This window comes from Rhinichthys klamathensis, unplaced genomic scaffold (genome assembly GCF_029890125.1).
Source record: "Rhinichthys klamathensis goyatoka isolate OS25496 unplaced genomic scaffold, OSU_Roscu_1.1 h1tg000419l_1, whole genome shotgun sequence".
NCBI classification, from domain to species: domain Eukaryota; kingdom Metazoa; phylum Chordata; class Actinopteri; order Cypriniformes; family Leuciscidae; genus Rhinichthys; species Rhinichthys klamathensis.
Window position 1 is genome coordinate 320,001 of NW_026606917.1, and position 25,070 is coordinate 345,070.

The 25,070-nt window shown below is 39.1% G+C and overlaps 2 protein-coding genes across 6 annotated transcripts in view; both read left to right on the forward strand.

The window, feature by feature from the left end:
• znf512b (zinc finger protein 512B) overlaps positions 1 to 7,927 on the forward strand; it is an 87,375-nt gene extending 79,448 nt beyond the window's left edge. For both annotated transcript variants that reach the window (XM_056235318.1, XM_056235319.1), the window contains exons 12-17: positions 284 to 460; positions 587 to 937; positions 1,902 to 2,003; positions 2,209 to 2,271; positions 2,411 to 2,509; positions 6,538 to 7,927. In XM_056235318.1, the coding sequence (XP_056091293.1) occupies positions 284 to 460; positions 587 to 937; positions 1,902 to 2,003; positions 2,209 to 2,271; positions 2,411 to 2,509; positions 6,538 to 6,900 (1,155 nt within the window). In that variant the 3' untranslated portion in view covers positions 6,901 to 7,927. The remainder of the gene's footprint in view (positions 1 to 283; positions 461 to 586; positions 938 to 1,901; positions 2,004 to 2,208; positions 2,272 to 2,410; positions 2,510 to 6,537) is intronic.
• A 5,108-nt stretch (positions 7,928 to 13,035) lies between these two features.
• The window catches only part of uckl1b (uridine-cytidine kinase 1-like 1b), a 32,972-nt gene continuing 20,937 nt past the window's right edge, over positions 13,036 to 25,070 (forward strand). For 2 of the 4 annotated variants that reach the window (XM_056235299.1, XM_056235298.1), the window contains exon 1: positions 13,036 to 13,157. In XM_056235299.1, coding sequence (XP_056091274.1) covers positions 13,084 to 13,157 — 74 coding nt within the window. In that variant the 5' untranslated portion in view covers positions 13,036 to 13,083. Of the gene's footprint in view, positions 13,158 to 18,419; positions 18,702 to 25,070 lie in introns of those variants that run through there. The other 2 variants (XM_056235300.1, XM_056235301.1) reach the window with 2 other exon arrangements.

The window sequence follows — 25,070 nt, forward strand, 5'->3', positions numbered from 1 at the left end:
TCTCTCTGTCTGTGTATAAGCGTGGATGTATTGTTACACCAGTGTAAACCAGCATGGAATTTCATTCTAAAGTAGTCTTTTCAGAACGGCAGTGTGAATATAGAGAGTAGGGGAGAAGATGTGGGCATTTTTGAAAAATAGCTTTTTGGAAAAAATTTGTCACTAAGTACGGTCGTGCAGTTTGTATTAACAAACAGGCCTTCAAGGTAACACTGTACCCAGTCTGTCATCCCACAGATCAATGAGTGAACTAATGAAGTGTGTTTGATTCTCTGTCAAACAGGGCTGTTCAGCTCATTTCTCCAGTCTGATGAGTTATCAGTATCATCAGAAGCGCTGTGGCAGAGAGCTGCCAGACACACAGAAGCCTGTCTTCCTGTGCCAGCACTGTGGGAAGACCTATCGCTCCAAAGCTGGCCGTGACTACCACCTGCGCACTGAGCACCCCGTCACTCACTCGGTGAGATTACACACACAGACTACACTTCATCGTCCAAATCTGACATCATCTGGAAAGTGTGATGTTATATACACATTATGGGCAGATTTCTTCATCTCACAAACTGTTTTTGGCTCCCCCATTTAGCTCACATCTGAGGACTGGAAACAAGAAGACAGTAAAGATGAGGAGGATGTGCTGGAGGAGGAGGAGGAGGAGGAGGAGGACGAGGAGCAGGAAGAGCCTGAGCTGAAAAAGGCCAGAGGGAAGGCAAAGGAGAGAGTAGACGAGCAGCTGGAGAAGATGGAGGAGAGGAAAGAGGAGAAAACAGAGGTGGAGGAGCTGCTGGATTTGGAGAGGACGCCCAGCGGACGGGTGCGACGGCGCTCGGCTCAGGTGGCAGTTTTCCACCTGCAGGAGATCGCGGAGGACGAGCTGGCCAAAGACTGGGGCAACAAACGCCGCATCAAAGACGACCTCGTACCAGACATCAAAAGGGTACGGCTGTGTTGAAGCTACATACACTATGAGTTACTGACAAAAAATGGCTTGTCAAATGATGTAATATATGTTAAAAGTCTGAGATTTGTTCATTAGCAGCATTTATATGACTCCAAACTATGAGGATTTCAATTAGAGGTATTTTTTCAGTTGCTAAGTTTCCATCCACCTGTTCTTGTGCAAAACTTGGGATTTCGCATAAAAAAATGCTGGATGGAAACCGCAAGATGTGCATAAATTCTAAAAACCCACTTAAAAAAAATCATTTTTGATCTGATAAGAAGACATTCACATTAACTACGATGGAAAGACATTTACTGAATAAATCCTTTGATGCCCAATAAAATAACATTACCTCAACAGTAGATGTGATTGGATAACTGAAATAACCAGCAGACCAATTTCATTGCACAGCGTCTCAAATGTTGTTTTAGTCGTTCTGAAGTGTCAAGTCTGTCATTAAAATCACACGGTATAATTACCTCCCAAGACTGACTTTCCAAACACAATCGTTCCCGAATGCAAAATAACATGACAGTGTTTATTGACAGCAGTTCGTCTGCGCGCTCTGAGGCGCAAGTCATTTATAATGTACGAAAAAAGAGTCACTGTGGCTTCCCTGGTTGCACCAACTTCTATTTTTAATACAGATATTTTGCACCAATTTCCCAGGAAGTGAAGATTTTGTTATCTTGAGCACATGGGATGGAAACAGTGCTTTATTCGCAAATGTTTTATGTGATATTCTAATTTTGCACATAAGTTAAATTAGCGTTGGTTGGAAACATAGCTACTATAAAGATTTGTCACACTGTACAACTACATGTTGCCACAAAAAGCTAATATTGTGCCACTTAAAAAATGAGTTAAATCAGTAGTGTTTGTAAATTTAGTTAGTTACTCATACACATTTGTCTACTTATTTTGCACTTCCTGTACACACTTTGCTTTGTTGTTTTAGCTAAACTACACACGACCAGGCCTCCCCAACTTCAGCCCTGAAACTGTGGAGAGCTGGAAGAACGAGGTGAAGGAAAAAGGATTTATCTGCTGCCCCAATTGCGTAAGAACACCACTTTGCTTTTCATTTAACAATGACTTTAATAGCTGCTAGTGCTTGAATGGCAGATTCCAACATCAATATGACCGTCTGAATGATATCAGTAGATTTAGATTTGCTTGGGAAACTAAACAGCTCTTGAAAATGCTGAATTGCTGTTTTCGTTGTTCAGTTCTTCTCTATAAACTTCTCTTGATTTCCATAACAGAACTGTGAGGCTATTTACTCAAGTGTATCTGGACTTAAAGCTCACTTGGCAAGCTGTAACAAGGTACAACAAGTCCTCTGCGTTCTTACCCGTAGTTGTAAATTATAGATCAATTTTACAACGGTATATAGTGTGTATACTTTTAGCCTCAGACATTGCTAATACGGTATCAGCTTCACTGCTGTTATTGTTCTCCACACAGGGAGGGGGCGACGTAGGGAAGTACACGTGTTTGCTCTGTCAGAAGGAGTTTAACTCTGAGAGCGGCGTGAAGTATCATATCAGCAAGACACACTCGCAGGTAAACCAAACACTCGCTCACCCTGTATATTGTATGTTCAATGCAGAGTAAACTGACTAGTTGCCCTTAATAGTCTTCAAGTGTAACAAAATGTCTACTGTTTATGTCTACTGTATGTCTGTTCACATCAAGTTCGATAAGACAAAACTTTTTTGAAGCAATGAAAGTCATTTTCTATCTTAATTATATATATATATATATTAGTTTTAGTAATTATAGTTGAGAAAACTGCTAAGAAATAATTAGAACATTTTCAGAATTATTTACATTTAATTTAATACATGTAACCAAGACATTCTTAATTCAATAAACGTTTGAAAATATTCTGGGTTTAAATGTATTTTAAACATTTAATGGAGGGAATGGATTCGGAAAATCGGCTCAGTCTTTAAATTAACCTTCTAATAAATCTGCTATATTGGCATCTGCAGGTTGTATTTATTATTTTAACACGGGTCACAACATTTCTACCATCATATAGAGATCATTTTATTACAGAAGTATTGAAAAATATAAATACTTCAATTTTGCAGTTTCACAAATATTTTATTGAGCAACATTTTGGTCAGCCGGCCATCTTCAGGTTTGCAAGCAATTGTCCGAAGCGTTGATCGTTAAAGTATTTGTTGTAATGATGCAAACTTGAGTAATGTCCGGTAGTTTTTTGGGGCGATACAGAACTATTTCTATATATGCACCTTGTGCATATATAGAAATATATACACCTATATTCTATATATACAGGTCCTTCTCAAAAAATTAGCATATTGTGATAAAGTTCATTATTTTCCATAATGTAATGATAAAAATTAAACTTTCATATATTTTAGAGTCATTGCACACCAACTGAAATATTTCAGGTCATTTATTGTTTTAATACTGATGATTTTGGCATACAGCTCATGAAAACCCAAAATTCCTGTCTAAAAAAATTAGCATATTTCATCCGACCAATAAAAGAAGTGTTTTTATGCACTCAATAGTCAATACTTGGTCGGGAATCCTTTTGCAGAAATGACTGCTTCAATGCGGCGTGGCATGGAGGCAATCAGCCTGTGGCACTGCTGAGGTGTTATGGAGGCCCAGGATGCTTCGATAGCGGCCTTAAGCTCATCCAGTAGAGTGTTGGGCTTGCGTCTCTCAACTTTCTCTTCACAATATCCCACAGATTCTCTATGGGGTTCAGGTTAGAGCTTAGATTCTCTACCCGAGCCCGAGCCCGGCCCGACCTGACCCGACCCGCGGGCCGGGCCGGGCCGATATTTCCCGCCACTATGCTCGGGTCGGGTCGGGCCCTTGGTCAAGCACGCCACGTGTCACACGCAGCGTCTCCTCCACTCGCTCGCACGCACGCACACTGTGCTGTATTGTGTAGCTTAAGTGCAACATGGAGCTTGAAGAAGTAAAGAAAAAAAAGAAAACAGGAGAATTAACTTTGAGCAAGTATGAAGGAAAGTCGGAGGTATGGAAATATTTTTAATTAGTCGTGGGCAGTGACAACATATGTGTTGGCTTTGTTGAGTGCGGCGCGCTGCTCGCCTATGACAGCAAAAAAACGGGGACTTCGACGATGAGCAGACACATGAAGCAGGCTTGCCATGACAGAAAGGATGATAGTCAGCCTTCAATGTCCTCTTTTGTTACTTCTCCAAGCATACCGCTGAGGGCGAGGTTTTCTGTTCTATTTTTTGTTTTTTTTGTACGTTTCTTCATTCGGATCCATTTGCGATCATTTCGATTCTGAATAAATAAACAACGCAGTTTACATGCTTCGTCCTTGTTACATTATTCGTAAAGATAAAAATTAAGAAATGCACGCAATAAAGGCAACATGCCTTTCAACTTAAGTGTGCAAAATTCAGAATTAAATGAATGTGTAGCAATTTGTACAAATAGAGAGTCTGTGTAGCCTATAGTACGTGTTGTAGCCTTTAAATAAGCGCATTTAGTTTCATATTAAAACATTATAATGTTATTTTTTTCCATGTATGTTGATTATGAAAGTGAACAGAGTAGACAGGAGGATGCGCAATATCGGGAGACATGGAGTGGTTCAGGCATGATTTTGACCACTTAATTATTTTTTGTTTTGTAGAAAGCCTTTCTTTAAAGTGAATTTCGTTTTGTATAAATTGTATCTTAATTTTAATACATTTTTCATCAACCAATTTCCTGTATTTAATAAGAAGCAAATATAGCAGACAATATAGCCTAATCATGACATGAAGGCGCCGGCGAGCCGCGGTCACCATAGCCTGTGAACTGGAGCCATCTCATCATAAATTAAATCAATTCTCGGCACGCTGGTCACCGAATTTACAAATGCACATCTTGCTTGTTGCACGCGTCGCACACATATGTCGAAATAACATTATTAATAATAATGAATCTTTAAGAATAGGCCTATTTGATTGAATGCTGAATGTTGTGCTTGTTCAATTTAATAAAATTAAAACTTTCATTGTGATAATTAAAATAATTGAATATTAAATATTAAGCAGCCAATTTTTGTACATTTCTTAATAGTATTTATATAATATATATACTGTAAAATTGCGCAGCTTCCCCCTGTCAATGGTCTAGCACCCATTCAGCACCTGCGTTAAAAAAAACGATCTGGCGTCACCCCTGGTTATAACGGCCCACGTATTAAAAATGGTCGGGTTTAAATCGGACTCGGGCTCATAATTACAGTTAATGTGTCGGACCGGGCCGGGCTCGGACACAACGTGCACGGGCTCGGGTCGGGTCGGGCTTGATTTTTTGGGCCCGATCTAAGCTCTAGTTCAGGTCAGGAGAGTTGGCAGGCCAATTGAGCACAGTAATACCATGGTCAGTAAACCATTTACCAGTGGTTTTGGCACTGTGAGCAGGTGCCAGGTCATGCTAAAAATGAAATCTTCATCTCCATAAAGCTTTTCAGCAGATGGAAGCATGAAGTGCTCCAAAATCTCCTGATAGCTAGCTGCATTGACCCTTCCCTTGATAAAACACAGTGCACCAACACCAGCAGCTGACATGGCACCCCAGACCATCACTGACTGTGGGTACTTGACACTGGACTTCAGGCATTTTGGCATTTCCTTCTCCGCAGTCTTCCTCCAGACTCTGGCACCTTGATTTCCGAATGACATGCAAAACTGAGCAATAGTCCAGTGCTGCTTCTCTGTAGCCCAGGTCAGGCGCTTCTGCCGCTGTTTCTGGTTCAAAAGTGTCTTGACCTGGGGAATGCGGCACCTGTAGCCCATTTCCTGCACACGCCTGTGCACGGTGGCTGTGGATGTTTCTACTCCAGACTCAGTCCACTGCTTCCGCAGGTCCCCCGAGGTCTGGAATCGGTCCTTCTCCACAATCTTCCTCAGGGTCCGGTCACCTCTTCTCGTTGTGCAGCGTTTTTTGCCACACTTTTTCCTTCCCACAGACTTCCCTACTGAGGTGCCTTGATACAGCACTCTGGGAACAGCCTATTTGTTCAGAAATTTCTTTCTGTCTTACCCTCTTGCTTGAGGGTGTCAATGATGGCCTTCTGGACAGCAGTCAGGTCGGCAGTCTTACCCATGATTGCGGTTTTGAGTAATGAAACAGGCTGGGAGTTTTTAAAAGCCTCAGGAATCTTTTGCAGGTGTTTAGAGTTAATTAGTTGATTCAGATGATTAGGTTAATAGCTCGTTTAGAGACCCTTTTCATGATATGCTAATTTTTTGAGACAGGAATTTTGGGTTTTCATGAGCTGTATGCTAAATCATCAGTATTAAAACAATAAAAGACCTGAAATATTTCAGTTGGTGTGCAATGAATCAAAAATTTATGAAAGTTTAATTTTTATCATTACATTATGGAAAATAATGAACTTTATCACAATATGCTAATTTTTTGAGAAGGACCTGTACACCTTGTGCCTTTCTATGTCAAAGGGCTTTATAAGGATGAATAGTTTCCTTCTAAAATGTTGAAAATTCATGCAAATCCATCAGCTGAGCCTTTAGACTCAGTTCCTCTTTAAACTTGATGTGGCTCTATGTGCACAGAACTGGTTTCGGGCATCTACCAATGAAGTGGCCAACAACAAGAGAAAAGAGCCAGAGAGCAATGGCTTACAGAAGGACATGAAAAACGTAGTGCCTGGGAAGAAGAGGGGACGAAAGCCCAAAGATCACAACCCGGTGACAGCCTCGTTTCCAGCAGAGACTAAGAGCTTCACCTCTGCTCCAGTCCCGATTCCTCCCCAGATCATAACCTCAGAAACCCGAACCCCTGCACCCAACCCCATCACCCACAGCCCAACCACACCCTCTGACCCAGTGGACAGTGGGAATCCAGCCCAAACCAGAGACACACCGCCCCCTATAAAGAAACGAGCCAAACCTAAGAAAGCTCTGGCCCCTGAGTAACACGGCTTTCACTACGTCGGCACCAGAAGGGATGCTTTCCGAACTACACCGGTAAACTTTATTCAGTTCGGTCACGGAAATGAAGGAAGACACAGAAGAAAGAGCTCGGAAAGATGACCGGAAGAATGAGGGGATGAAAAACAGCAGGAAACAACGATTTGTATTGATTTCACACTGATCTTTGTGTTTTTTAAGCTGAGTATATACATTATGTGTGTGCTTGTGTATACTGATATATATTACTCCTGTTGGTTTTTCATTCCATTTTTATAGTTCATTTTAATAAGGTTGTTCACTCTGAAGGGGTCAATAACATTTAAGCTCCCAGTTGATATATTTTTTAGAGCAGAAGTTACGAAGTTACATATCTATGTGATATTTTTTTTTTTTTTTTTTGGGGTAGCTACAGTGAGTCAACATGTCTGGTGGTTTCATGATGTGTTTGAACGATTTTTTTTTTTATAGAATATCAAATCATTCAATTAGCATGGTGAGCTAATTTACTGCTAACATTTTATCACGGTAAAACTCTGCTGTGTATATATAATATCTATATCTATATATGAATATGTTCAAAGCAATTCATTTTCGTCCATCGGTTTCAAACAAGGTGCGTCAAAAAAAGTTGGTCATTGTTTAGGTTGCTTTTCCTCAGATGTGTTTGGGTTTGTTTCGTCAGTGGCAGGGTTGGAATTAGATCGACGGCTGTTGTAACAGTGTGCTACTGTGCAATAGTGTTGCTTTTGTGGTTTCTTGTCCTGTCTCTTGCTCGGAATCGTGAGAGGTCCGAGCACGTAGCCTTGTGTAACTCCTTATCCCGCATCCCTTTGGGCTGTTTGCAGTAGTTTGTAGTTTGCTGCTGTAGACCCGGAGGTCTTTGTTAAAACCTTTAAATGCTTTGAAAATTGGTAGAGCTATGTGCTTTCATTTTGTCCGATTGTTTTTTTATGGGAATATAAGCTTGCGATGTTTAACGTAGAAGGAATATACAGTGCAGATGATTAGAGAAATTCAAATCAATAGCAAAATGAAACGTTTGCAGCAGGCATGCACTGCCTAATAAATGACTACAAATGTGTTGGCAGGAAAAATGTAATACTTCAAAGCACAGGGATGCCCTTTGACATCTGTGATGTCATCGGTCCTTGCTTAAACTTGAGGGGCCGTTCACAAAAAGGGGCAGTGGAAGTTGTATAGATGCGTTTTTTAAAAATTTGAATTTATTTTAACTTGAGCGCCACACATTTAGATCGCCATGTCATGCGCAGGATGCTGCAAAAGATGTGGAATGCGCGTGCAATGGTCAAACACGTCCATCTAGAGCATGTTTACATAGAAAATCAGTGGAAAAACGCAGTGGAATGCAAAAATGCGTTCTGTGTGAACGGCTCCTAAGACTCAAACTGGCTCCAATGAAAATGATAGTGGTCGAGTAGAAAAAGAAAAAAAAAAGGAAATTTGGGTGATTCTCGCAAAACCTATCAAGATTGATTTCACTTCAAATTCTAAGCAAACGAAAAAAATCTATTTCACTAAAAGGAATCTATTTCACAAAATTACTTTTTATGTGCATTGGCAAAAAAAAAAAAATGTGACAGTTAAGCACATTTTATATCCCAATTCTCATTACCGTAACGTTAAACCGTGATATATTTCTGTTTTATACTGTATATATAGTAGTAGTATTTGTTATAATGCCTAATATAATTTAAATGTAAACATATATACAGTATATTTTGCATTACGGTAATGAGAATTTGGCAGGCAAATGTGAGAAAAATGTCTCACTGCAAACAATCTTGTCAGTCAAATTAGACTTTATTTATGCAAAATAGAATTTCTATTTGAGTTTAGGGTGAAATGTAACCTGGGCATGTTTTTGCGACATTCACCCGTTAACTTTTGATAGGAGTACAAGCAATGTGTGTGGTATGCACTAAAGGACCTGTATGCAATAGTGAGAGTGTTTTGGGTGCACAAGCATGTCGTGTAAAGCATTGAAGAGCACAATCAGAATGGTCACTGCAGGCTTTATCCGAACATTTCCGAATCAGAGCGTCTGTCCAGAAACAAACTGAACATCTGAATGGTCCTGCACACACTGATTCCCAACTTTCTGATCAAGGCCTGTTTGAGAAAAATGCTCGTATTGCACTTTAACCCCTCCTCCCCCTCCCTCCTTATCTTGCACTTTGCAGGCACTGTTAGGCTTCCATTCTCCCGACCTTAATTTAGTGGCTCTGCGCTGTGAGATCTCGGATCAGTTTGCTTTACATAAATCCACGAGAGTTCGAGAAACCCCGAACGCCTGCCATTTGATCCGTGCAAATGAAGCCCGTCCTCCATTCCCCAATTTAGAAAGCAAATCTATGTCAGATATGAAATGAAAATTTAGTTTGAAGCCATAACAGTCCCCTCGAAGGTGACTAATGGAAGCAGTGTGTCTTTTTATTCTTCCTCAGTTTGTATAAAAGATTATAGATTGAAAAAAAATTATCATTTGCAACAGAAATTATGTATTCCAAAACCCTAATAATTCTCACTGAGGTACTTGAAATCATGAAAAAGAATTGCCATAAAATTATTAGCATACAGGTCACACAGAAAAAAAAGGATAAATTATTAAAAAATATATTTATCTAATGAGAAAAGAAGAATAAGCTGAAAGTTGCATACATTTATTTTATACTAATACTTGTAAATGTGACTTTAATCTCATAGTTGCTTCAGAAAACTAGGGTTGGTTTGTCGTGGTTTTAGGCAAAAGGTGCTAGTAGCCAATCTACCTTAAGGAATGTTGCGCATGAAATTGTGAACCAGTTAGTCAAACTTGCCATCGAGTCCCATGTTTATGACATGAATTACTGTAGCAGATCTCATTTTAACTGTCCTGCATCAGAAACGAAGCGTCAAGCATTAAATGGCAAATAAAAATCTTCTGCGGCTTCAGTCGCACTGAAATCTCCCTATCGCACTGCAAAAATGGTCTTTTATTTTGTCTGATAAAATCGTATAAAACCTTTGAAGAACATGTATATATATGTGTGTGTGTATATATATATATATATATATATATATACACATCATAACCCATTTTTAAAAAAACTAAATTTACGACATTACACTAATGAGAATCATCATTGCGAAAAAGAAATTACATTTTTTTTTAAAGATAATTTTTATTAAAGGGGTCATGACATGGATTTTTTTCTATTATTGTAACATATTCGTTGAGGTTCTCTTATAATGTTAATAAAAATGTTTGCGGAAAAACAATTATTTTCAACCTTCATTCTCTGTCTGAAATGATCAGTTTTTAAGGGGCGGCTTCTTTAAGGCTTTTCATTAAACGTCAATGATATGATTAGCTAACGTCGTTGCATAAGACACAGTATCAACGCCCACTCGCTATTGCACGCGAGTAAGTGTTTTGAAAACATTATCCATATAAAAGCGTAATTTTCAGACTCTATTTACGCTCACATCCAGTGAAGGCAAATGCCAGTCGTTACATGACTGAACGCCAGTGGGCGGAGCCTATGGTGCGATAACGTAAAGCTATTCGTCGATGTCTTGCTCTGGAGGCGGTCATATGCAAATGTATTTGCCAGTGTGACATCACAGATCCCACAATATCAAAACGAGCCATTTTTTGGAGCTCGATTAATGAAATGCTTTGTTTTATAATGAGGACAATTAAAGCTCTGAAACTACTAAAACCCTCTTATGTGCCAAAAGATCAAGGCAAATTTAATCTCATGACCCCTTTAAGCAAAATATCATTTCTTTCCTTTGATCTTCTGGTAAAATCTAACTTTGGCATGTTCTTCACAGGTTTCGTGAGATTCTCCTCTTGAGAGAACATTGCAGGACAGGACAAGGCAACATATGTATCATGCATGTTGCCAGGTCAAAACTGAGATAGAAGCTAATGTTGCTCCATGACATTTCTGATTATGTTGTCTTTATGCCGCCTCTGAGCTGGTGTGATCTTGCCATCTTGGGTCCATGAAACCAACTACCGTACTACTTTACCATAGACGACGTGCTTTGAGTTTCGCCCGGTAGAATGTATATCTTTCTCAATGGAAGTTTAGTTTCCACACCATATTGCTCGGTTTGAAAGATGGCGTGTAGTTTCCGCTAGGAATATTGTGCGTGGCTTCAATTACCCGTCTTCCTAGATTATGTGGCGTACACATATGCAGACGTTGTACGATCATGACATCGCAACAGATTTATTTCAAAATTACAGCAATATCTTGCAGTCGAAAGCACTACTGCAACGTTAAATATGATTTCCAAAGCTTCGTGCGAACTGTATTCGCTTTCTTTTGCTTGTTTGCTTCTTTCTTTGTGACATAGTTGCTTTAAACTATTTGAATATGATCCTGCGCTTTTCTATACAGGTCGAAGTACATGTTGAAAATTTCCTTTTGTCAAAGACGCTATACACAGTGTGTGTGTGTGTGTGTGTGAGAGAGAGAGAGAGAGAGAGAGAGAGAGAGAGAGAGAGAGAGAGAGAGAGAGAGAGAGAGAGAGAGAGAGAGAGAGAGAGAGAGAGAGAGAGAGAGAGAGAGAGAGAGAGAGAGAGAGAGAGCGAGAGTGTGTGTGTGTGCGCGTGTGAGCATGAATGTGTGTAGGTGTGTATTTCTGTATTTAGTGCACTTGTAATCCCATGAAATAGGCTTGAATATGGAGTGTCGGTAGAGATTTTGGTGAATTTGATTGTGTGCTGTGGAATTTTGTACTAAGGGGGTCTGTAGAAAGTGGAGCCCCCTACCAGTTTTTAACAATCGTTCTTTTCATTACTTCAACTTTTGTGTGAAATGAGGATTTCAGAAGTTAGAATTTGCCCCATCAGTGTTCTGACGGAGAACATCCTCAAAGAAGTTTACAAACGAAAGTCATTGGGATTGATTTGAAGGGATTCGGAGCAGGGCCACTGGGTCCCCTGGTGTGAGGTACAAAAGGATGGTCCAAAATGACAAAGGAGTACATTTTATTCTGAAACTTTTAGTTCTATTAATACTATCAAGTAATGGACAAAATGATCCTTTATTCCTTTGACGTTTTTAACTATAGGTTGGCAAGAGTTCTGAATCTAAACTATTATTCTCTCTCTTTTTCCCCTGGTGTATTAACTGTGCATTAATACCCCTCAAATAATTAATAAAATGTTGAGAAAGATTTGACTGGCTGAATTGCTTTCTTATGTTTGGATGAAATAATATAAATATTTTAATATTATAACTTTTTTATGGGTTTGATAAATAGAAAGTTCGAAAGAACAGCATTTAAATGTTTTACATTGTGAATGGCTTTACTGTCACTTTTGACTGACTTCCTGATTTAGAGTATTCATTTCTTTAAAAAAAAAAAGATTCTTGCTGCCCCTAAACTTTTAAAAGGTAGGGTTTGTATAAAATATATATCAATTGTTTTTCAAAAAATTATGTTAGCAAAATATAACCTATTTTATTAGTTGTTGTTTTTTTAGGATTTGTGACAGTTTATTCATGTATAACAATTATCCTCATCCTTTTTGTTGATACTATTAATAGATGTGTGCATGTAAACGTTGTCTGTTCAGTTCATGTATGTTATTATAATCAATTATTAAATAAAAACTACAATATTAAAAAATGATGTAATTATCAGGACATTGTTTTAGTTTAGATGGCGATTATAACGGATCTTTACACACAGTTATGTATGTGTAGCTTATATATTTTTGTTACCCAAGTGACCCTGTGCTTTTTATCAATATAATGCGCTGTTGCTGAATAAAAAATATATATTTAAAAAATATATGTTACTGACTCCAAACTTTTGAACGGCACTGTATGTATAGGCCTGTCAACTGAAAAGTATCAATAAAATAAATAATATACTAATGTATTATAAATCTTGCGTAAAGAAAGATCATGTCCTCCCATTGTGATATTTATTTTACAATACAATTAGCATAAATTAAATTCAGTACAGCAAACGCTACAATTAATCATACCTAAACTTGCACTTAAAAATATACATTGCAATTTACATTCTGGGATTTGTAGTTCCGCTTCGCTGAAGACATGCGCGACCCTATGAAGCATAAAACTACATATCCCAGCAGTATTGGTCGAGGCCAAAGTCGCACTCGCAAGTAACAGCTGATTGTCAAATAGGAATCTAACAATGTCTGCCGTGTGCGGAGACGGAAGAGTCTCGGCGATGGAGTGCGGAGAAAAATCCTCTATGCGCTGCACAAGGTACATTTCAAGAGCTTTACCTCCTAACCTCTTAGTTATTAAGTTCCCCGTGATCTTAATATGCGTGTAAACATTAAACGACGAGCGCACAGTGACTGTCGCGTGCGTGCTGGAGTTACTGGTGCGTCTCGCGTGTTTCTGGCACTCTGCAACACACGCGTTGATCATATATGCCTCTGGAGATATTTATAAACCCCTCCTAAACTAACCAGATGTGTGGAGAGACCTCTATATGGGAGAGACATGTGTCTTTAAGCACTTATGAAACTGTAACCCTGTTTCCTCAGTCCGTGACTGTGAATATGTTGTGTTTGTGCGTCTGGTTCTGTTTAAATGGTCTTGTCAGTAAATGTGTGTTCCTGCTGCTCACCCCTGGTGAATGACACCGAAGCACATGTCGCGAAGGTCTCAGGAGTCTGACAGTGACTCATGGAGGATCATCGCCGTTATTTCTGTGGACCGATTTTTCAGCCACACCTTATTATTACATGTAATTAAACTAACGTTACTTCACTTACTCTAAACAGTATTGTGAACGACACCTGTAGTCGGGTTGGCTTAACATGGTTGAATGGTATTAATTACACATGTTTGGATGGTATTTTAAACTAATAATAGGTCAAATAAATGATTAAGTAACAGAACTAATTTGGAGTATAATTTACTATATTATGCGACACTGCAACTGTATTATTATAGTTACTTATATTTATCAGGCTGAATCATTATCACTCCGCGTTGCAGCGCGGCAGAGCGACGCGAGAGGGCGCGCTCGTCTAACTCTGTGACATCACCGCGAGCGCGGGTCACGTGACTGTGCCTTCACACATATCCAGACCAGCAGCTGTTGTTGTTGTTGTTGGGAATGTCTTTCATACACGTGTTTAGGATTGAAGTAGAAAGAGGAAGTCTTGACATTTGGGAGCGAGATCTAAAAGCAGAATAAGATGGTTAATAGGTTTATGTCGTACAAAGAATCTCCATTGCTTCACTGCATCCATGTTAGTGATCTCCTCTTCTGGGCTTTGAATCTACTTATTTTAGGTTTGAAAAAAAAGAAGAAGAAATGAATACTTTTATTCAGCACAGATGCATTAAATTGATCAAAAGTGACAGTGAAGACATTCATAGTGTTACTAAAGATATATATTTCAGTTAAACGTTGTTACTTTGAACTTTATATTCATTAAACAATCCTGAAAAAAATTGTCCTGGTTTCCTTAAAGGGGTCATATAATGCCATTTTTGTACAAGCTAATATGATTCTTTAGAGTCTAAATTAAAACTTTGTAATATACTTTAATTAAAAATTCTCCTTAGTATTGTAAGAACGCTTATTTTACCTGGTCAAAAACAGCTGTTATCAGCACGCCGTTTCAGTGCATATGCCTTTAAATGATCATGAGCTGCGCTCACTCCGCCTCTCTGTTCTGTGCGTACACCGTTTGTAACTCAATAACACAATAACCATAACGCGTTGTTCATTATAGACGTGGGATTATGAATTATATTGAGAACGTTGTACATAGAAAACATGCCGTAATGTACCCTGACTGAGTGTAAACCTTAGACGCATTCATTGTGAAGCGTGCAGCTAGCGATTTGCAAAGATTAATATAAATATTAAAGGTTAATAAAACTTTACACTCACTTCAGTTATTTTGGAGGTTCAGCAGGAACACGAATAGTTGGTACCGGTCCAGGAGCAGCTTCTTAGCAAAACCAGCTTTATACTGACCCTTGTTTATAAAGCAGTCTGCTGAGAAATGATTCGCGCAAACATGAGAGCATTGACGTTGCTCGTGGGGAATATTCCCATCGAAAACAAACACAGCCACTGCGTCTTCAGCGGTTCGGATTTAGGAACATTAAAATGACTGCTGTCTTCGTTATTACACCCAAGAACAGAACACCACAATCGCTTAGACGCCATTCTGCTCATAGACAGTGCTCCGGCATATCAACTAGACTTGTAGTCGAGACCGCCTAAACCGAGACCAAGACACTACCAAGACCAGATGGTATCGAGACCAAGACAAGACCAAGACCAAGTAGAGACCAAGACCAAGTCGAGACTAAGACCGAGACCAAGTCGAGACCGGAGGGGAAAAAAACATTAGTGTTGAAGCTAAGCAATAACTTGTCAAATGTTGTTTTGCATTTGCCTGCCTATCTCTGCTGATTTCGAAGTCTCCAAATGAATCCATTCTGCAACTTTTAAATACATAATTATATTTTTAAAAACAAAATTATAGGCTTAAGTCGTGCAGGATCCGAAAGTTGGTCGTTTTTGTCGCTATGGTTACACACACACACACACACACCGTTGGCGGTGCGCTCAAAGTCATCTGTCAGTTGTGCAGCATCTCCTGAATGAAGGTAAAACCCATCATGTCACTGATATGTGTTTTACTAAATATTAATATATCAAAAACTGTACATGATATGTGTTTTTTAAATCAAGTGATCAAAGTGCTCGTTGCCGCTGCGATCAGTGGCGCGGATACAGTGTTTTCTCGCGTGGCTCGCGCGCACCGCACTGTCTTCACCAGTGGCGGTCTTAACATAGAGGCATAGGTAGGCGGCTGCTTGGGGCCCCCTACCAGCGGTCGTAGTAGGGGGGCCCCCCAACCAACCTCAAAAAAATATATATAAAAGAAAAGAAAAAGCCCCTTATCATCATGAACGCTTCAAAGGCATAGTAAATGTTATTAATATTCTTAAGAAATACGTTGAAATGTTAAAGTAGTAGTTAAAATGTCAAGTTCATGGTTATCTGTCCCTACACATAACACCCCCTACTTTCGCAATAAAATGGACTAGTCCGAACGGCGCGCGGCGCGAAACCGCGAGAGATAAACATGACTGGAGGACTGGGAAGTACACAACGAAGCAAGACGAGTCTAAACGCGAAAATGAAACGAAGTTACCCAAGCGGCTCAAATAAAAGAAAAAAAGACAAAAGACGCCGATATGTATTTGGCAACGCTGCCAAAAATGACAAACTTTTTTACGCCTACTGTTGGGGACACATGCCGCTACAGCAGCAGCTGTGAAGTGACGCTAGTTGAGGATAACGTGCAAGTTATAACGTTACTGTTATACTGAAAGGGCAAAAGTAAATATGACATTTATTATGGGTTTATCTGATGATTGTTTTAAGTTCACGTAAATTAAAAGTTGTTATATATTTTTTGAAGCCTAACAAAATGTAATTTTTTTGGCTTTCAATTACACTGTAATGTTGGATGGCTGCTATAATTAATGTTTAAAATTAGGGGGAAAAAATCATTTTTACCCAGACATCAATAGCTGTATTAGTATCAGTGATACTGACCTTCATTCATAAAAAGATGCCATTAAACAAGTATTTAAAATATACTGTATTTATGTTGTCTCTACATTCATTTGTAGATTAACTGTGAAATTATTACATTATAAAATATATAAACTAATATAAACCTATAAAAATGTTTGTTTGTAGAATGTTTTAAATGTCAATCTCATGTGCAATGCCAATTGCAACCTCATACAAAGTCAATTATTCATCTTGGCAATATTTGCTAATATGGCTGTTTGTGGGGGTTTACCCTAACTATGTGTCTTGCTGGTTATATTGATATTGATTTGATCTTAAAAAAAAGAATAAACAGTGCTGGGTTTCCTGGCATTTTGGCAAAGACAGGTGTTATCTGAAACCTTATTCTCTGTTGGGGAAGGTTTTTTTTTTCTCCTCTCCAACCTTTACTTCCCCGTAGATTAGCTTTTCCTACCATTCAGTCGGTAATTTTTTTTTTCCGTTCTCATAAAGATGGAATGGGGGGCCCCCATACGTACCTTCGCTTTGGGCCCCCAATTTGCTAAATCCGCCACTGGTCTTCACTCGGACGCGCGCTTCAATACGTTGCGGATATCGTTGTGGATATTGTAGTATTGTATTGCTCAATCCCCTGACCACTATGTCGGTCTGAGACAGCGAGACCAAGACAAGACCGAGAACAAAGACCGTCAAGGCCGTGACAAGACCGAGACCACGTAAAAGTGGTCTCGAGACCGGTCTCGAGACATACATCACTAATATCAACAATGACCGCGCCGCTCCGCGCAGACTATGATTGACAGCTGGCTCACGAGCGAGGGCGGGTCTGTGTTGAAACGCGGCTGTCATTCAACAATCGTGGGAGGGGCTTCCGAGCGTGTGACGTCACAGGCTCGAACGGCTCGATTTGACACAGGGAAAACATATAAGGAGATTAAAACAAAAACACTGGATGGATTTTTATCATTATATGATGGTTGTGTACAGGCACTGCCAACACACATTTCAGTACAATCAACTTGAAAAAGTGCATGTACCATTATATGACCCCTTTAAACATATTAAGCAGCACAGCTGTTTTCAACATTGATATTTGATAATCGTTATAAATGTTTCTTGAGTTTCATATCAGCATATTGAATGATTTCTGAAGGATCATGTGACTGAAGACTGGAGTAATGATGCTGAAAATTCAGATTTTTTTAGGATTTAGGATTTGTGATTTTTTTACGAGTTTGTGTGTATAACAGCTATAATGTTTTAATCTTTTTGGTTGATTCTAATAGCAAGTTTACATGTTCAACTTTCTGCATTATATAACAATAATACATTATTAAAATACTGCTGTAACATTAGTTTCATTCAGTTTAGATGCTGACTCTTAAAGGGATAGTTTCCCAAAGCCAACCATAGTCGCAAGTTCCGGCGTTACCAATAGAGTTCAGTGGAAATTGCGATCATAGTTGGCCAACGATGCTTTTGGGAAACGCACCCCAGTACGGGCTGTGACGGTGGTAGTGAGTTTCATCATGATGTTTGTGAGGGGTGTCCCGGGAGGGGGAGCAGGTGGAGCGACGCCCCAGAGGACGGGCCGGTTGATAAGGTGATCTCAGAGCGCCTCTCCTCCACCGCTCCCCGCTTCACAGAGCAACCTGATTTGTTTATGTCCCGAGCCTAAGAGCACAATTCAAAATCGCTGCTTTGCCTCGCGCTCTGTCACCGTCCCGCGTCAGTAACAGCCTGTGTGAGTGTCCCAGACAGATGAGCCGCCCCGTGAGAGGCCAGCGGAGGGGTGTGTGAGCTCTGCGTGTTTCCAACCTGCTGCTATTAATACCACCCACCAAACATAATCTGCGGGACAGGTTATCCTCTTACGTTTGTTGGCAGTGTCCATAGTAGCATGTTGGGGCGAGGGAAAGGTTTGTCTTGAATGGTCCCAGCCCACTAACGCTAGTGACTGGTAAAACAAAACCGATGTAGAAAGCACAGTTTTGTTTTCCTCCCCTCTGCTTCACTTTCGTTTTTTCTTCCTGTTCTCTCGCTCCGCTCGGCTTGCCAGAGGGCAGGCGCTCTGAGCGCCCGTGTATGTGTACGTCCCGGCGGTTACATTAGCGCGGATCTTTCTCTGGAGCTCTCATCTCATCTGTCTGTCCCATCATGAACACACTCCCAGCATACTCGGGAGCCAGGATCTCAGGCTGCTGGTGTCTTAGGGCAGATGGAAGGTAAGCCTGATATCTCACTGAATTTGTTTATTATGCTGGTCTTAGCATCTCTGTCTTTTTCTCTATCCTCAAAGTGTGTTGGACGCTCTTGAGTAGTTTAATAAGTGCACACTTACTTGCAATTGCATGTTGAATGCAGCTGCTGCTGACAGGACTCTCTGCTTGCAAATTTACATCAGTTTTGATGAATCTATCTGCTGAAAACATCAGCGTGCGATTGACGCATCCTGTCAGGTTTTGAGGTTTGCTGTTTTGGTCATAATTTATATTAGTTCCTCCTTTAATTACTAATATGTACTTGCATCAAAAATAACAATTGGGTTACACTTTGTTTTAAGATATCCTTGTTACAGTGTAATTATACAATTAAGTATTGAGTAATACTAATTAACTACAGGTATATATTGTGGCTTAGGGTTAGTTGCTTGTAATTATGCATTATTTACTGTTATTACTGTAGTAAGTACATGTAACGTGTAACAAAGACACTAAAATAAAGTGTTAACAATAACTGTTAGGTCCAATGTAGTTATTGTGTTGATGTTGCAAAACGCTTGTGCTACTATTGAGATGGGAGGCAGGCGAGGTTAGGACAGGTTTGGGGGTATGGGTTGGTTTAAAGGGACACTATGCAGCTTTTTTAGCTTAACTGAACAGCTTCAGAGTTATTGAAATGGTTATATAACTTCTTTCGGGTTGAATGGTGGGCGCCTCGACCCCCCCTGGTGCCTATGAGCGTAAAAATCTCACTTGCAACTTCGGTGCGGCGGGCCGCCGTGCTTAGTGTCAGGAAGTATCGCGTGATATCAGCTCTCGCGATGTAACATATTCCTTTACGGCAACTGCACACATACACACCCCCATCTAGGAACAAGGTATAGAGGGATGGAGTTTGTCACACTATCGTCATGGCTGAGCCGGCATATAAGATGCAGAAAGCTAGGAAAGCATTGTCGGAGGAACAGAGAAAGAGGAAACGGCAGACTGACTGACCGAGGAGTCAGACACGAGCATAGGCATAATTTGCAGGTGTGTTATGTCCCCATTGAAACCTCTCGCGGCACGGATGTACCAATACAAACAAATAAAACATCTCCAGGTAACTCCAGTAGAGCATTCATTTCGTTCGTTTGTTAAATAAGAGGCGATCTGAAATGTGTTATTTTTGAAATCAAGTGACCAAAGCTCGTTGCCTCTGCGATCAGTGGTGCAGATAAGTTACTAGTGTTCTGTTGTGACGTGCGCACTGTCTTCACCATAGACTGCACATGGACGCGCGCCTGAATCCGTTGCGGGGACTGAGAGACTCTCTATATTTGTTATGGTGAAATCACAAAACCTAATGCACAAAAAACATGTCCCTGCTTGAAATACAACCACTAATAAACATTTGGTTTTGATGAGGAAAATAAACTATACTATTAGAACCTAGGAGTGTAAATATTAATCGATTCGTATCGATGCATCGATTTATACAGCCGACGATTCGATGCATCGATGCGTCCGCAAGAGTATCGATTAATGTGTTTGTTTTGCCGCCTGTCTATTTTCAGCATCCGCTCATATGCGTACAAATGATTGTTGTTATGCACTGGGCTAACGTTAGTTAGTCACCGAACTAAACTGCCAGTGTGAATATACACCCTCAGTCACTTAGTCGGCGAATTCCAAGCTAGCAGTTACTAACGTAAACAAACAGGCGCTAACGTGTACAAAAGGCTACTTCAACAGCTTACTTGAAAAGTCTGGGTGCTTTCACACCAACTCGGAACGGAACGGGCACAGTTCGCATGAAAAATCGCTAATTATGTTAACGCTGTCTGTCATGCGGACCCGGGTGCGCACTGGGGTACCAAACCCGAGACTGCCTGGAGGAGGTGCGCTGAGTTCGGTTGCACTCGAACCGTGCCGCGGCGGCTCGCGTGAATGTGAAAGCATCACAGATTCGGATGTGCACTTGTTCAGGAAGTAAGTGACCATTCTTTTTAGCTGATTATGATGTATTTAGTTAAATAAAACACATGTAAGGGATGATAGTGTTGATAATTTACCTTGGATAAGAGCGAGAGTGAGTCTGTATTCGCACACACATAGCGCGTGGACTCAGGGCAACAAATTAATGGAAATCCACTGTCTCCTGCGTTTGCAATCAGCAAAAAGCCAAATGCGACACACAGTAAACCGGTGTTCACTCAGCTGTGCATAATAGCACCAAATAAAATAAAAAACACAATATATTGACCCGCGTTCTGTTTTCAATCATGCGTCGTGCACGTTTGCGATGACGTAAGATGCACGGAAACGCACCAGGATTCGATAGAATCAAGTTTAGAACTGTATGCAGTAACTGTTATATTTGCTGTTCTATTTGCAGTGCATTGAGCACAACATACACATTATGTGAATATAATACTGTTCTTGTATTCTCAATAAAAGGCAAATTCTAAACATTTTTGTTGATTTATTTGAAACTTAATAGATATCATGTAAAAATATCGATTATTAAATCGTATCGAATCGAATCGTATCGCGGGGAATTCTGAAGTATCGAAAATAATCGAATCATTGGCTTAAGAAATCGGTATCGTATCGAATCGTCATGTAGGCTCCGATTTACACCCCTAACCCAGAACCTCTGACACACTTGGCAAAAGTTCTGCCTCTGGACCATTAAAGTTCATGAGGATAATTGTCGGATCTATGTATTTAATCACGTGAAAATTCTCACCACTAACAACATTAGATCTCATTAAACGACAAATTAAACACAATGTACTATTGTATACTATGTAATAGGCCATGTCACGCTCTGAGTGAGTGGTATTTACGACAGTAACGTTAAATTCTCTAGGGGTCGCTGTTTGACAAAAATGGGATTCCTGCATAATGCCCCTTTAAGGGTGGGAAAGGGTCAACAGTGTCATTATAGATGTAATTACAGATTATTGGATACACTTTATTTTAAGGTGACGAAGTAGACGTTGTCAAATAAGTACAGAGTAATAGCCTCCTGAGACCCAGAAAAAAAAAAGTTTTTTGAATTTAGTTTTTTTCCATGTCATCACACTGTTTAGAGCACAATAAACAAATGGTAAAAAAAACATATATATATAAAATAATATTTTATTCATACGTTATGCTATGTCCTCTGTAGTGGATGCCAGGACTAAGTTGTTTAAAAAATAAAATGACATGAAATTATATGTATAGGCAAAAACAATGGGATTTTTTTTTCCAATCACCAATACATTTTGGGGTTTCAGGATTTTTTCAACCAAAATTTGTATAAAGATTATTCTCAACTATGTTATGAAAGAAATAATGGAATGAATTGATACACCATTTTACTTTTTGCAATATGTGGGTAAAATGGCCATAAGTTAATATTCCCATTCAATGCAATGTATCTATACACTGTATCTAATTTGCACATTAATGTGTTCTGGGAGCAACATTTAATGAAAGAATAAAGGGTAATAATTGGAGTAATAATTGGCAACATTTTAATAATAATATCTAACATTTCATAGGAATATTGATGTATAATTTATTTCCATATTCACTTGTTGTGTCTCCCAGAATGCCTGATAAACATGATTTTAGTCCTGATGTCCTCTACAGTGGACACGTTTGAAATCAATGCCCTGTTCTGTAACAGAAAGTTTTTTTTTTTAACCCCTTAACATTTTCCTGAGATGTTGTTTTATGAAATACAATTTGAAAAGTAGTCCAATTTATATTATAATTACACTATATTATCATATTTCCATAAGAATGCTACATTTGATCACTAAATTAATGTCAGACATTTTTAAAGACCAAGGAGAAGTTGTTTTCATGGTGAAACCTCCAAACATTTGGTATCTCTGAAAAGTCCTGAATGTGCTCTTTACAGGACACCCAGGTTGTGTCATGTGACATGTATGATGTCAGAGAAATTCACTAAAATATAATGTCCACTACAGTGGACAAAAGTCTATTCTTGGGTCTCAGGAGGATATTATTCAATTACATGTACAAGGATATAGAGTTACGTTTAGGGTTAGTTACTTGTAATTATGCATAATTTACTGTTTTTACTATAGTAAGTACATGTCGTAACATGTAACTACATCACCTGGTACTGGCAAATGTAGATGGGACTAATATTTAAAAATTCTTTTGTACCAGCTGCCATTGTTTTTTTTTTAATTATTCAAGGTAAATTATTTATTGAAGTCCTTTTTTTTCTTTTCTTTTCTTTTTTTGTGTGTGTGTTGTGGTGTTTATTCTTTGTATGATTGTATGGTTTACTGCTGGCTGTGAAACAAATTGCCCCTTGGGGATAATAAAGTTGACCTTACTTTACCTTAAAATAAACCTGATTAAAAAAAATATATAGCCTAAGTGTAATGTAAAAATTTGTATGTACACAATAAGTGCATTGTATCAAATGATTAAAGCTCCCCTGTAGTCAATCATTTATTTTATATTTGATTATGATTTCACTTTTCTAACTTTAGTTAGTGTGTAATGTTACTGTTTGACCATAAACAACATCTGCAAAGTTACGAAGCTTTAAGTTCAAAGCAAAGGGAGATATCTGCTTTTAAAGAAATGTCTTTTTAAGGACTACAACGGTAGGGACTAGTGACATCACTAATCCCAATATTTACATAAACCCCGCCCCCGGGAACGCGGTTTATAGATTATCAAGACAGAATATGCTAATCAATGACTAGAAGATAACTACACATAAGATACATAAATTCATCAACTAACCATTCATAAATGTCCTGTTGTATTCTACATGTTGTTGCTCTTGAAGCTCCGCCCCCTGTGGCGGGAGCAGCAGCTCATTTGCATTTTTAAGGGACAGACACAAAAACGGTGCGTTTTTGCTCACCCTCAAAAAGTGACAAATTTAACATGCTATATAAAAATATCTGTGTGGTATTTTGAGCTAAAACTTCACATACACACTCTGGGGACATCAGAGATTTATTTTACATCTTGTGAAAAGGGCATTATACCACTACTTTAAATCTCATCTTTGATCACCAAAATGACATAAACGATTTTTCCTGTGGAAATAATTAATTTATGCATGCCAAAATAGCTTGAATGTAACACCCTTGCCTCATTTAGTATACGTGGAACCATATGCCTTGCTGCACAATTGCAGGTGGAAATACTGATTTAATTCAGCCATATATGATAGAACCAGAAACGGATTTAGAAGACGTGGAAGAGTGAATTATACAGGCTCGTCTACAAGTCGATGTATCAGAATGGTGATGCGTTTTATGAATCGCTCTCTTCGACGCTCTCTTCAGTGATTAATATGATTAGCCTTTGTCTTGACTACGTTATCAAACAGCTAATGATGTGTTGCTAATGTCACAAAAACCATGTTCTCGTTCTCCATCTCAGAGTCAGGCATCTTCCTTCTAACAACCAGCATCCTTAGAAACGCTATGAACAATTCAGAACGTCAGTGGAGAAACGCACATAGTTCATCATAACATCGTAATATACATCATATACATAATTCACCCGCTATATTGCTAAATGTAGCCGATTTTCCATATCAACAGAAAAATATACGGGGATAACCTGTCTTCTCTTGAGACTCCTCTGCTTCAGAGCGGTCATAGTTAATGATATGCCTAAGCCCGCCCCCCTCGAGGCGTGATTGGTTACAAGGTAGTTTGTGACGTCAGAAACACCAGCGATTTCAAACCGTGTTTTTGAGACTGTCTTTGGTTAAAAACACCACATAGACATATAAACAACATTAAAAGCTTGATCTTTACCACAAGGGGTCTTTAATTTAAATATTAGTACATAGTGCTCACACTACTCTGTGGCATCATGTGACGGTATGACATTTGGTAACACTTTATTTTAGAGCGTCTTTGATATAAAATGCACTTACTGCTGTAATAAAAGTAAATTATGCATAATTTCATGCAACCAACCCTATTGTAAGTACATGTAGTTAAAATCTCTGTACTTTAAATGTATAATTTAGGCATGTAGGCTATAATTTCCGCAGTTGTACGTATTTCTGTATTTTCCCACCTGAAAAGTATGACCCACGTGAATTGTCAATCCAAGAAAAAACTGTGATGATTGAAATCGTGAAATGGCCTTAAACAATTATTAAATAAACTCCAAAATGCTATGTTTTCGAATACATTTATCTCATGCAAGGTTTGCTTTCAAAGTGCCAAATGTGAGTAAAATCGGCACCCGTTGCCCCATAACTTTTTTTTATGAATATTGACAATGCATGGTTGTTAGAATGAGATATGGCTTTGTGCGATCATCAAATGCCAACGGTTGTGATGTGATTGTGTAAATATGTAGTCTGACGCTCTGCATATT